Source organism: Vicugna pacos, chromosome 13 (genome assembly GCF_048564905.1).
Source record: "Vicugna pacos chromosome 13, VicPac4, whole genome shotgun sequence".
Classification (NCBI taxonomy): Eukaryota; Metazoa; Chordata; class Mammalia; order Artiodactyla; family Camelidae; genus Vicugna; species Vicugna pacos.
The window spans coordinates 22,887,602-22,901,076 of record NC_132999.1 but is presented as its reverse complement, the minus strand read 5'-3'; the positions used below and the strand labels follow the sequence as shown (position 1 = coordinate 22,901,076).

Sequence of the window (13,475 nt, the reverse complement as noted above, 5' to 3'; positions counted from 1 at the left end):
ATATTCTGTTAGGTCATAGGTTTATCTGTTTCTACCCAAAGTTTCACTTTTTTTTTTGCTTTATATTATTTTGAGGTCATCCTAAGTCCATATAGATTTAGGATCATTAAAATTACAGGGTAATTAAAACTTTTACTATTATGTAATAACCTTTTCTATTTTAAAAAATGCTTTTGGCTTTCATGTCAATTTTATTTAATTTTGACATAACAGGTATAAATTTCTTTTGGATAGTATTTGCCTGACAAATCTTATTCCTTCTATTTTATTTCAACCTTTCAGTGTCCTTATGCTTTACTTATATCACTTATAAATAACAAGTATTAATATTTTTAAAAATCCAATCTGACAAAATTTTCTTTTACTTGGAGATTTTAATCCATTCATATTTATTGTAATTACTGGTATATTTGCATTTTTAGTATTTTTTGTTCTTTTTGTTAATTTTACTTCTATTTATTTGTCTTCTCTTTTTTTTTGCTTTCTTTTGGATAAACTTTAAAAAAAAATTCTTACCATTTTCCTCCTGCTGATTTTGAAGTGATATACTTGTTTCTGTTATTTTTTATGGTCAACTTGAAGTTTAACCTTGAAGTTATTTTATGCTTAAGAAAGTTTGAATTATATAAATAGTTTTGCCCTTCTCCTGAATAATATAAGCATCTTAAAATACTGTAATTCTAATGATTTACCCCTTGGCTTACATGGTGTCTTTTATAATGTTTTAGTTTTGACTAGTCTTATTTTAAATCTTATATATGAGGTCTTTGGGAGTCTGTTTTTGCTGTGAGTGTTTTCTTTTGACCCTCACTCATGGTGGTTTTGCTTTGTGATTTGTGTGCTTTATGCTAAGTGTGATTTGCACATTTTTTATTGTGGAATTATGTTGACTGGGGCTTTATATTCAGTACTTCCATGGGACCAGGATTAAGGGTATATTTTTCAGGAGAGGAATTGTGTTGCTTATTTTAAGTGCTGAGAAGTGGTCTTAACCTAGAACAGCTTTAAATTAAATTCTTAGGTTGTGACTTTAGGATTGATGATACCGTTGACACAGGCGACAGTTCACATGGGAGATATTTTTTATCCAAGGCTAAAAGAATTAACTTTCCATGTGGGGCACTTTCCTTTTTCTCTTTTTTAGTTCACATTTTTTATTAATAAAATAGTGATTTGGGAATTTCAGCTATTTATAGGGTCTCTATTTTTACTCTCCACCTTACACTGGCCCTAGGTCTCATAATCTCACTCTGGACAGATAGTAATGAATATTTGGGTCTATAAATATACAAAGGGCAGTTACCTTTTAAATGTTTGCTTACAGTCTACATTCATGCTCCTACTTTATATCTCATCATGAAGAATTTTACTTATGGTCTTGTAATCTCAGTTCTGCATTTATAAATACCCTTTTCTTATTTATTATTCCTAGATGTTTTACAGTGAGAGAATTGATAGGATTTCCAGTGTACCGTATTTAGAGAACAAAGAAACAAATTTTGTTTCTTGAATTTACTTTTAAACCCTAGAAAATAATCACTTTCATCCAGAATTTCATAACATATTACAGTAGATTACACATTATTTTCAGTAATTTCCTCTGTAACTTTAAGACGTTTGTCTCCATTTCATTTCTAATTTTACATGTTTTGTTTTCTCCCACTTACTTTTTCTTAGAAAAACTGGCTGATTTATTCTGTTTATTTCTTCAAGGGAACCCATCTTGGTTTTATTCAGCAATTATACTGTTCAGTTTATTTTCAAAGTCTTATTTAAGTATATAATTAATATATCAACTTACTTAAATTTTGTGAATTTTTGTTTTAGTATATCTTTGGCAGAGTTAATTAGTGTTTTTATTTTGTAATTTTAACAGATATTTCTAGGTATTTTCTAGATACCCTCCTTTTTGGAATACAAATTAAGAGACCATGCCTGCATTTATAAATGAATTTTATATGCCTCTTTGTTAACAGTTTTTAGTATTGTTTCACTTACACCAGAAAAAGTAGTATATAATAGCTTTATTTTCTGAGTTTCATGGAGGCTTTTAAAATTTTCTAATATATGATCATTATCAAAACTATCCTATAAGTCCTTAAAAAGAAAGTTTATTTTATATTTACAGATGATAACGTTTGATTTAACACTCATGCTCTCCTGAGCTGTCTCCTTCTCTCTCTCTCTACATGCAGATATATTTCTCTAGCTTTGCTTATACCTACCTATTATTTCACATTACTTATTATATTGAGTGCTCTATGCCTATAATTTTTTTAGCTATTTAGCTTGCATTTCCATGAATTTTGCTTCATACTCTTTGGTTCTATTTATTTCAGTGCTTTAAAAGTCATTACGGTTACAGTCCCATATGTTGTATTTTTAGTAAACTTTTTTGTTTACAACATTTAATCAATTTTACCTTGATTTCAAGTCTGATCATAATAATATTACCAGCAATAATAATATAAAAACAACAATGTATCCTTTTTTTTTTAAACTCTGGCTTTTCCCCTGCCCTTCCTTTTTATCAATTTTTGAAGATGTTTTGTTTTAGGCATATCAATTCTTATTTTGATTTAATATAAACGTTTTAAGAAGAATTTAATTATTATAATTATTTATTATTGTTTTAACAAAACTATTACAGTCTTAACATATGACTTTTATAGTTTCTGTTATTTAAAACATATGTCCTTGTTTTTTCTTTTTAAAAAAATCTTTAGCTATAATTTGAGAATTTTGTCTTTGTTCTTCTAATCTAGAGATTTAAAAGGTATCCAGTTTGCTTTTAGCTCCATTCTTAGTAATGTTTATAATTTTAAGTAACTTGCTCACATTTTTATTTAATAATATACTGTCTTTGAGAACAGAATTCTATCTATTGACTCTGCTATAAAAAAGGAGAACAATCATGTAGTTTCATTTTCATCGATTTCTGCTCTTTTACTCTATCTTTTGTTTGTATTTATATGACCTGGAAAACCTTTCTGCTATGTTTTATTTATTGTTATTTTCATATTTATATACTTTTAAATTTTCAAGTAACAATTTTGCAATCACAGCCGTCATTATTTAGACTTGATTTTAGGCTGCATGGGTTCGTATTCATTGCCAATCTTTTTGTATTAAATTTCCCCACTGTTGACTATTTTGATGTCTTTCTCCTTTGGATGAAATACATCTTTAAGTAGGTTTTTAAGGAAAGGCATATTAAAAATATATCTCCAGAAACTTTATTAATTAGAATATTTAATTTATTTTGAATTTTATTAAGAATCCACAAAATAGTGGCTTAAATAAGATGGAATTTTATTTCTTTTTTTTCCCTGTAAACATAACAGTTATATAATACAGCATAATAAATTAACATAAGCATTGTTGGTAGCCATGCTTGTACATATCATCTCATTTAATCTTCACAAAAGCCCCTTGGGTGGAATTTAGCATTCCCTATTCTAGAAACAGAAAACGGCAGCTCAAAGGGCAAAAGCATCTGGCTCAATGCCAGTAAGTGACAGGCCTGGGAGTTGAAGTCAGCATTACCTACTTCTTATGTTATCCTCACTTCAGCATCCTGCCTCTGAGAAATTAGGTGGCAAAGTAGAGGTAAGGAAAAAGTGCTCTAGTGACAGAGCTGAACAATTGGCAACTGATGAATTCTTCCTGGGAAGGATCTTCCAAGGAAGCATCAGACAGCAGGTGTTATTGGAGAACAGCCTTGAATAACTGATACAAGTTTTCCAAGTGAGTGGGGGGCGGGGGCGCAGTGGAGGGGAAGCATTCTAGACTTAAGAAAACATGGGCAAAAGATACGCAAGCTTTTGTTCCTTACAGGATTTAATCAAAACTTTCTATTTCATTTCCAGACATGAAATAGGTGCATAAGAAGCGCTTATTGGCTTGACTTTATTAAGTCGTTCTCTTTGTTCCATGTAGCAGACATGCTACTTGCCTCTCTAATATTGCCCTACCCTTTCTTCTTAGTAAGATAACCCTGGCTAATCTGGAGGCAACAATGTGCCCAGCTAAAAGGCTATGGTTCCCAGTCTACCTTACAGCTGGAGGAGATACACAGAATTTGTTGGGAGGACTTCTGGGAAAGTCCCTAAGAGATGGGTAGATAGCTGATCTGTCCCTTTTTGCCCTTTACGTTCTTATTCCTGCTTAGCCTCATATATTTATAGTCATGGGCCCAGTGGCTATTTGAGAGTATGGGTCGCTTGTGAGGATGGATACCACAAGGTAGTTACAATAAAATTGAAAGGCAGAAGGAGCCTGGGTCCCTGATGATAGTAAGAGATCACCATACACATCCTGAATGCCTTTTTTAAGATATGTTTTATGTGAAAAATACACTTACCTTGTTTATGCCACTGTTACTTCTAATTCTGTGCTACTAGCAGCCAAATACAATTCTCAACTCATGTATTCCAAGTCCAGTGTTCATTCCAGGAATGTAGGTGACTGGGGCACTTATAATCATGGCTAGAAATAACTATTTGGAAAATGCACAGAAACACTGAGAGAATCTCCCAGCTGGACCCCATTCCCAAGGTGGATCTCAAAGACAATTTTACGCCAGCCGTATAAGCTGGAGGGATTCCAGGAGCCTTTCAGGAAGAGAAAGTGGCTGCTGTGGCTGCTGGTACTGCCATGGTTTAGTGGAAACTGAAAGGCTGGAATGATGACCTTTCAAGAAGAACAAATGTTATTAAATAATGGATTTCGTCCCACCTCCTGCAGCAGTCAAGAGCAAAAGGATGAAAAGGGAATCCTATTCTTCTGTTAATAACTCCTCAGTCAGCCTCATGCTGACAAAGCAGAAAGCAACTCTAAGATTAGCAATTTTGCCTGCAAATTAGCCCCCTTGCAAAGCCATAAAAAGAGAACAGGAATTAAGAAAAATTCTATTAATGGAGTCAAGGATGGAAAAACCAAGAGTGACAGAGCATAAATACCCAGACAACTGCAACTTATTTTAAGGAGGATATTACCCAGGTTTTAAATAGCTGCTCATAGCTGTGTATGAGGAAGGTGTTAATTTATAGTGCTTGGATCAGTGGCCTTTCTTAATGGCTCCTTGGAGCAAATCTATCAGAACTTGAAGAGCACAAGGTTTAGGTTGATGTTAATAAAAACCACCCCATCCACCCCTATCTGAGATATTACTGTTCCACTCCAGAATGGCAATGAAGTAAGTGGAAAGAGGTTTAACCTCAGAGGCAGACAAAGTTAGATTTGAACTTGGCTCTCTGTTCCTTCACTAGCCTGGGGAATGTCTTTTCATCGTTCTGTGCCTCTATTTTATCTTCTAGCAAAGCAGAGGGTGATTGTGCTTCATTGTGTTAAGAGCATCAAACTAAGTACCATGCAAAGAATTTGGTCCCTAGTATGTTGTTAACAAATGCTAGTCCCTTTCTACTTTCTCTTCCTCATCAGAGGGCCAGGAACATTAAACCTTCTTGCAAACTTATGCAAAGCAGTTACATTTTGCTCTGGGAAATTCTCTCCATAAGAGGATCAGTTCCTACAGAGTTGCCGAACACATTTTCATAATTTATGACAGGTCTCAGGCAACAGGCTCCCATTTGCAATTTTATGAAAATGATAAATCAATATCCAATAGTGGGAGATAACCACGAGAAAGAAACTGAGACTCCTCTAACAATAAAAAAGGCAGGGGGCTCCATTTCCAACATGGAATATACACAGGAGGAGACATTTGAAATTGGACAGTTTGCTTCATTTGTAGGTTTGGTAGTTTCCACAGCCATCCAGTGCTTCTTAATCTCCAAGAGTCTGAGATGAGGAGTTTAGGGCTCTGTTGGAGGGCTCAGGTGAAGTCCTCTTAATCCCTCCTGCTTTCTTAGTTCAAGAGAGTATTTCATATGTGAAACATATATTTGCACTCCTAGGTCTGAAAAATGGCAAAATATAGACAAAGCAATTAAATCCACAGTGCACATGGAGGGTGAACCCTGTTTGAAAGCAGATAAATCATTGAGAAAAACCTGAACAACACTTTAAGAAAATCTTTTTCTAATTGATGGCTGTAGCTTAAAAGCTGAGCAAATTTAGAAAATTCTACCGGTACTAGTGACACTAGCCAGAGACACCTCCCAATGTTATAATGTAATCACAGAAGCATTCCCCTCCAATTCGTCACATCTTAAGATCACAGGATCTGGTTTAGGTGTGACCCTTAGAAATAATTACTAATTCAGCTTTCTCAACAACATCACCATTGTATGGAGATTCCTCAAAAAACTAAAAATAGACTTCCTCTTTGTTCCAACAATCCCACTCCTGGGCATATATCAGGAGGGAACTCTAATTCAAAAGATACATGCACCCCAATGTTCATAGCAGCACTGTATACAATAGCCAAGGCATGGAAGCAACCTAAATGTCCATTGACAGATGACTGGATGAAGAAGTTGGGGTATATTTATACAATGGAATGCTACTCAGCCATCAAAAAGAATAAAACCATGCTATTTGCAGCAACATGGATGGACCTACAGATTGTCATTCTAAATGAAGTAAGCCAGAAAGAGAAAAAAATGCCATATGGTATCACTCACTCATATGTAGATTCTAAAAAACAACAACAAAAAAGAGGACACTAGTGAACTGATCTGCAAAACAGAAACAGACTCACAGACATAGTAAACAATCTTATGGTTACCTAGAGAAAGGGAGTGGAAAGGGATAGATTTGGGAGTTTGAGATTTGCAACTGTTAGCCACTATCTATAACAATAGATAAAACCCCCAGATTTCTTCTGTATAGCGCAGGGAACTAGATTCAATATCTTGTAATAACCTTTAATGAAAAAGTATGAAAACGAAAACATGTATGTACATGCATGTCTGGGACATTGTGCTGTGCAGCAGAAATTGACATGTTATAACTGACTATACGTTAATTAAAAATAAATAAATAAAATAAAAAATGAAAAAAGAAAACTGCCAAAGTTCATCATGGCATAGTTCTGAAGGCCAGAAGTTTGAAATCAAGTCATTGACAGGGCCATGCTTCCTCTGAAACCTGTAGGGGAGAATTCTTCCTTGCTCCAAGCTTCTTACTTCTGCATTAGTACAACCCCCTACAAGCATTCTTTGTATGTATAATGTTCCATACATATGTTTGTATTTCATATGTATGTTTGTATTGCCTTTGTCCCTGGCATCATTTTTTTTTTACTCTATGTAAACAATTCTCCTTAAAAAAATGAAGATCAAGTTGCAGCTAAGGACCTCAGCAGCAGGGCCATGTTCAGGACCATGAGCTGGATTCCTTCCAAGATTGGGCAGCGGTGTAGAGAGACCTTGAAAGGAAACATGGAAAACTCCAGCAGCTGGAAGAGCAGACCAAGAAGCTGCAAAAGGACATGAAGAAGACTGCCAAGAATCACCTGATCATGTTCAAATCTGCTGTGAAGATGTTTTTAGACTTATGCTCGAATCCCCTCTGCCTGCAAGACCAGGACTTTCTGAACATGGTGACAACCCTGGACATAACCATGAAGTGGATGGACACACCCTCAACCAGGAAAAGGTGAACCAGATCCAGAAGACCATGACTGAACCCTTAAAAAAGTTTGTCAGTGTCTTCCAGAGCCTCGACATGGTGGTGGAAAGGTGGCGGGAAGCAGGCTTCCCATATAGGAGGACCATGGGGGACTGCAGGCCAAGGCGGAGAAGCATGAGGTAAAGGACAAAACAGGGCCAGTGCTGCCCAAGCTTCAACTGGCCTGAGAGGAGCTTTGGCCTGTGCAGGACAACCTTGAAGCCAACAAAACAAAGCAAAACAAAACAGAGCAAAACAAAACAGCTCCTGGAAGAGATGCTGTGGGTGTGTAGTGGCTGGCTGCACTCCTTCCAGCCCAGCTTTGTGAACTCCTCATCTAAGTGCAAGCTGTGCACTACTCTAAAATGCATAGTAACTTTGGAGGCTTGACCAGACATCTTGACCAGCCTGGCCACCCCGTTGCAGTTTGGACAGCAAGAGTGGGGGAAAGAGACCAAACTGAGGGGGCTCAGAGCCTCTCTACTGTGGCTGATGACTGAACCCCTGTTCCCCTCAGAAGACTCCTGGGATACAAGGCAGCCTCTCTAGTCTTTATCCTTTTCAACTTTAGGCTCAGGCATCAGCCCAGCAGAAGGCCTGCCTCTGAGAGAAGTATGGTAGCTGGCAGGTAGGGGATAGAGGCCGCTCCCGCTTTACCTTGGCATGAGCTTGGCATGAACTTGGCACCCAAGCAGGCTGCTATCTCCTCACCCAGTAGCAAGGGCCGGCAGACACAACCTGGCCTGGGACCAGAGCAAGCTTCCAGCCTTCTACAGGCAAGGGCTTTGTCAACTCACTTGAGGTCTTAGTTTTGCTTGCATGGTTGGAATCACATCTGCCTCCAAAAGACCCATCTGGGGAGTCCACCCATCCTTGCTTCCTTTCCATATCAGATACTTTTATTTTAATTTTAGAGGGGAGAGGCCCTGCCCTCCCATAATGTGTGAATCTGGGAAGTCAGCCTGCCCTAGGGAGTGAGACCTGTGGTCTTCCAGCTTTACCAAGTCCCTCACTCCAACCTCCCAGCATGACAAAGGCTGGTTTAGTCCACCTCTATGCCTTAGGTCAAGTGCAGGGAAGATCCTCATGTCTCCTAGCTTCCCTAGGTAACCGGGATTCAACTCATATAAATATCCTACCACACACCGTGTCACAGATGGGTTCACATCCTCAAAGCAAGAGCAGTGGGTTTATGCCAGCAGCTGGGCTGGGTCAGAGAGAACAGTGCCCTGAGGCTGTTCTTCAGGGGAAGGCTTCAGGAACAGGCTGCCATGGTTTCCTGGGACGAATTCTACGCACCTCACAGCTGCCAGGAGGAACAGCTGCCCAAGGATGTTCAGTGGAAGGTGCATTTGGGTTGATGCGGCCTTGGATCTTGGCAGACATCGAACAGGGGCCCCAGGGTTCTCTGCCAAAAGCCTATCTCTGCCCTGGGCCATTGCTTCGTGTTCAGTTGACTGAAGACAAGAAGGGGGTCTCATTAGGAATCCAAACCACACCTTTTACAGTTGGCCCCAAGTAGTCAGGACTAAACTGACAGTTTGCCGTTCCCCCCCCCTCAACTTAGGACCAACAAGGGCAAGACAAATGTGCCCCGCCTCGCCAGTTATGTAGGGTGCCCCTCCTCTCATCAGCCCAACTCCTGCTGACTCACTCCCACAACCTCCCCTCAGGCTGAACCTTCCCCTCTTGCCATCATAGAGCTTTTCAACTCCTCCACCGGCCTTTGATTTGAGTCTCTGCCCAATGCAAGTGGTGTCAGTGGCTCCCTTTCTTGCTGTCAGTAAGTGGTGCTTGTTCTCATTTGGGTGGTCTTTGTTTACCTCCGCAGAGGTTGTTAATATGAGGTGCAAATAAACACTCGGAATAACATGCCCCGCTAAAACAACATCTAGACAGGGTTTCATTATACTTTGCCTATCGATGGAATAGTTCCATTTATGAAGTTTTATACATCAAAAAGCTTTGAATTTGACCAGGCCGTCCATTAATTCATCTTTGAATAAGAAAGTGGCATTTAATTTTAGCCGCTATATTTTACAGCATTAAAAAGCTTCTGCATTAGGTAGCTTCTCAAAATTTATTCTAAGCACAGTTGCATTTAGCAGATAGAATAGCGTCCATCATTGCACCCAGACTCACAGACGAGTCTCACTGGAGAACTGACATAAATAACTGATACTTGGTGATAAAAGTGCTCCCCACCTGAGTTTCCTGCCACCAGTGTGGACTTCTTGCTCTGAGAGCCTGTCTTCTCGGCCACATTTTATAATGCCAGTGAAGACATGCCAGTGATTGCTCTGTGTAACTGGGCATTGGAGCCCCAGGTCTGTCTGTTGGTTGTGGCAGGCACTGTTAGTATGTCCAGGTGAATAAAGGCTTGTTTTTTAAAATGCTAAATCAAGACACAAATCAGGGGTTACAGTATACTCAGAACTGAGTTTTGAGCAATCTGGTGTTTTGCATGCTCCAAGCTTCTACTGTTTTCCAGCCATCCTCAGCATCCCTTGGCTTGTAGATAACTCAGTCCAGCCTCTGCCTCCGTCATCACATGGCCATCTTCCTCCTGTGTGGATCTCCCGTTTTCTTATAAGGGCACCAGTCACATTGGGTTAAGGATCCACAATACTGCAGTATGACCTTATCTTAACTAATGACATCTGCAATGACTCTGTTTCCAAGTAAGTTCACATTCTAAGGTACTAGGGGTAAGGAGTTTGAAGTTTTGCCAAACCCACTTAGTAACCAAGTGACCTTAGCCAAGTTATTTAAGCCACAGTTTCATCTTCCAAAAAACGTGACTACAATTTGAGAAAATTAATAAATTAGTGTCTAGAGAATGTATATCAAGATGATTAGCACAGGGCAAGAACTAAATAAATGCAGTTTTTTTCCCTTCCCAATACCAAGACTTAATTGTTCAATTTATTTATTTACATAATCATTCTTTCAGCAAAGATTTATTGAGCACCTAATATATGCCAAGTACTAAGTTATCATTCAAATAACAGAAAAAGACAGACATGATCTGTTCCCTCATGGAGGTTAAGTGAGGGACTCTGTCCCGGATTTTAATTGAAGAGTTTATTTAGCAAAATGCCAAAGATCTACGAAATAAGAAGAATGATCACTAGCCCACAGCCTGACTACTGAAGGGTGATAAAGGGAAAAAGAAGTAACATTTATTGAGTGTTTATCACATAGCAGATGCTGCGTTAGATGAGTTATATAATATTTCATTGAATCCTAAAACAATCTGAGGAAGTATGTTCAGTCAAGTAAACTGGGACTCAGAGAAATGAAGGACGCTGCCTATGAATTCCCAGTTAGTAATTACTAGAACCTCTTTCCCCTCCACTACACCTTGGAGTCTATGTGCTGTTGGCCAGGCATTTAGTCATCAAATTGAAAACACAGGATGTAGAGATGCATAAGGAAAAACAATGGTCCAATCCTCCTGTTTGAAAACCCGTGACTCTATGCGTAGAATGGCAGTTTATCTCAAAGCAAACTTCCAGGTCATTTTTTCCACCTAGTTATGACTTCTTTTCTTTCTATTCATATATGAGAGCAATTCAAGCAAAGCTTACATTTTGCCAAATTCTGCTTGCTTTATGCTGAATGGGTTTTGGGAGATTCGCTAGCACCCTTTAACCATGGTCTCTTGAAATCACAATGGTGAGGGATGCAGTCAGTGGCTATGTATGTGGACTCATTACAGGATTTCGATACCCTTAATTCTGTGTTCTAAGAAACCAGACACCTACGCATTAGCTGAAGGAGATTCCTGGAGCTTTGCGGTTTTCCTTATTGACTGCCAGTCTTCCCAAGGCCCTGTATCAGTACCCAAGGACTCATAAACACGAGTGGCAAGTAACAAGCTCTCCATACGGTTTGTCTTTTCAGAGAAATTCTAGGAGATTAGCAGCTTGGAAGACCATGATAACCGTGGAGTTGGTGTGTGTTTCTGTGTTCTTTGCCTTCATTTTATTGTCTATGTGGATCATATATTCTGTTGGACACCAGCAGGAATCCTAAAAGCCTTTCAGAATAACATATTTTGCCTTATTATTTGGGATAACCTACTTCAAAACCCTTATAGGTATTTTATCCTGAGTTTGCTGAGGTTTAATATGTAGGTTACACTTGATTCATTTGTGCATATGTGGTTGTGAGTCAGTCTATTCAGTATTGAGAAGGATGCCTTCTTACTGTCATTGCTGTCAGTGAGGATCTGCTCTCAGATCAAAGTAGCAGGAAACCTCTAGAGCAGTGGTTCTCAACTGAGGGCAACTTTGCCGCCACCCGGGGGACATTTGGCAATGTCTGTAGATATTTTTGGTTGTCATAACTGGTATGTGTGTGGGGGTGCTGTTGGTATTTGTTGAGTAGGTAATTATCCTACAATACAGGATACCCTCCCATGAGAAAGAATTACCTATCAGTCCTAGTAAGTACAGATATCAGTAGTACTAAGATTGAGAAACCCTAACCTAGAGAAATATTTTTCTCCTACAGTGTTTAGACATCACCTTGAAAACTGTGAACCTGTATTCCAGGCTCAAACCAACTACTTACTAATTATTTCAACGTGGTCAAACAGCTTAACGCTTTTGGACGAGGGCTTACTTTGTATGTAAAATGAGGGAAGTGGCTTTTGGGAAAGAAATGGGAACGTGTTGAGCCACTAATTACATTTATGGTCAAAGGGAAAAGGAAAAAAATATGTTTAATGTTTAGTATTCAAAGATGTGTTTTGGAGAGTTATTTATAATGGTGAGTATTATAAGACAGTTCTGTTTAAATGACAGTTCATCTATTTCATAGAATATTATGAGAATGTTACAAAAGACAGTTCTTATAACATGGAAAATGCCTTTATTGCAATGTTAAGAAGAAGGGTCATGGGATTCAAATTTGTACGTAAAGTAGTCCAGAGGGGAATTTGTTACTTTGTTTTAGAGCTGCCTCTGTCTATATTTCTTAGTGTTGCACTCATCACAGAGCCTAAGGCTCACGTTTCATGTGTATGTCTTTGTGACCAGACTCTATACTCCATGTGGATGATGGTAGGGTTTTAGTTACCTCTGTATCCCCAGTGTCTTGCCCATAACTAACTGCATGATGTCTCAGGAGACAGGTTAGTGCTACATGCTCTGGTTACCTAATCTGAAAAACACAGGAAAAATTGGGCATTCCTCAGATTTGTTGAGAGCTATAAATGAAGCAATGCTTGTAAATATCATAACATCCTGTATCTTAAACATCGTAACCATTCAATAAACTTAGTTATTGTTACGACTTGCATTCTAGCTCTGTCAATAACGAGAGGTGTAATGCTGGAAAGGTCGTTCAGGTCTTCTCTTGTCTCTTTTCTTTTCTTTTCTCTTTTGTGTTTTTTCCTTCTGTAAAAGAAGATTTGTACTAGACTACCTCGATTCTGCTTCTCAGTTTCTAGATGCTTATATCCTTTGACTCTAAGGATTAAAGGCTTCAGAAGCCTTGTTAGAAGCCTAATAATCCTGTGCAGACTCTTAGAGCTGAAAATAACCCCATTGACAGTGGTGTAATGAGGCTTTGAGGCTGGGGACAGTCATCAGAGGGAGAATGGTAGTGGGTGGGTAGGAGACAATGTGGTGTAGAGGAGGAAGTACTGGGCTGGGCATCAGAGAACTGGGACCTAACTTGTGTGTCGTATGTCTGCTCATATTTCTGTATGGCAGCTTCTAGCTTTCTCACAAGTAATATCAGAAAGAAATAGGTAGCAATTCAAAGGCTCTCCTTGCTCCTACCTTGTATGATTTTAGCCTATTCAAGTCCTGCTGGGCATGCTATGCTGAATTTACTCTTCTATGCAGTGGTTGTCCCTCAACCCACCATGTGGCTGCCTTCCTCCTTTA

General features: G+C 38.6%; 1 protein-coding gene and 1 long non-coding RNA gene across 3 annotated transcripts in view; both read left to right on the top strand.

Annotated features, from left to right (window-relative positions):
* LOC140700897 (uncharacterized) overlaps nt 1-13,475 on the top strand; it is a 262,804-nt gene that overhangs the window by 19,942 nt on the left and 229,387 nt on the right. The gene's annotated exons all lie outside the window — the stretch shown is intronic.
* On the top strand, nt 7,334-8,075 carry BIN3 (bridging integrator 3). Its single transcript, XM_072975732.1, is given in 5 exon segments — nt 7,334-7,543; nt 7,546-7,686; nt 7,689-7,826; nt 7,828-7,899; nt 7,902-8,075. Coding segments are annotated over 5 exon segments (672 nt in total). The 5' UTR covers nt 7,334-7,396.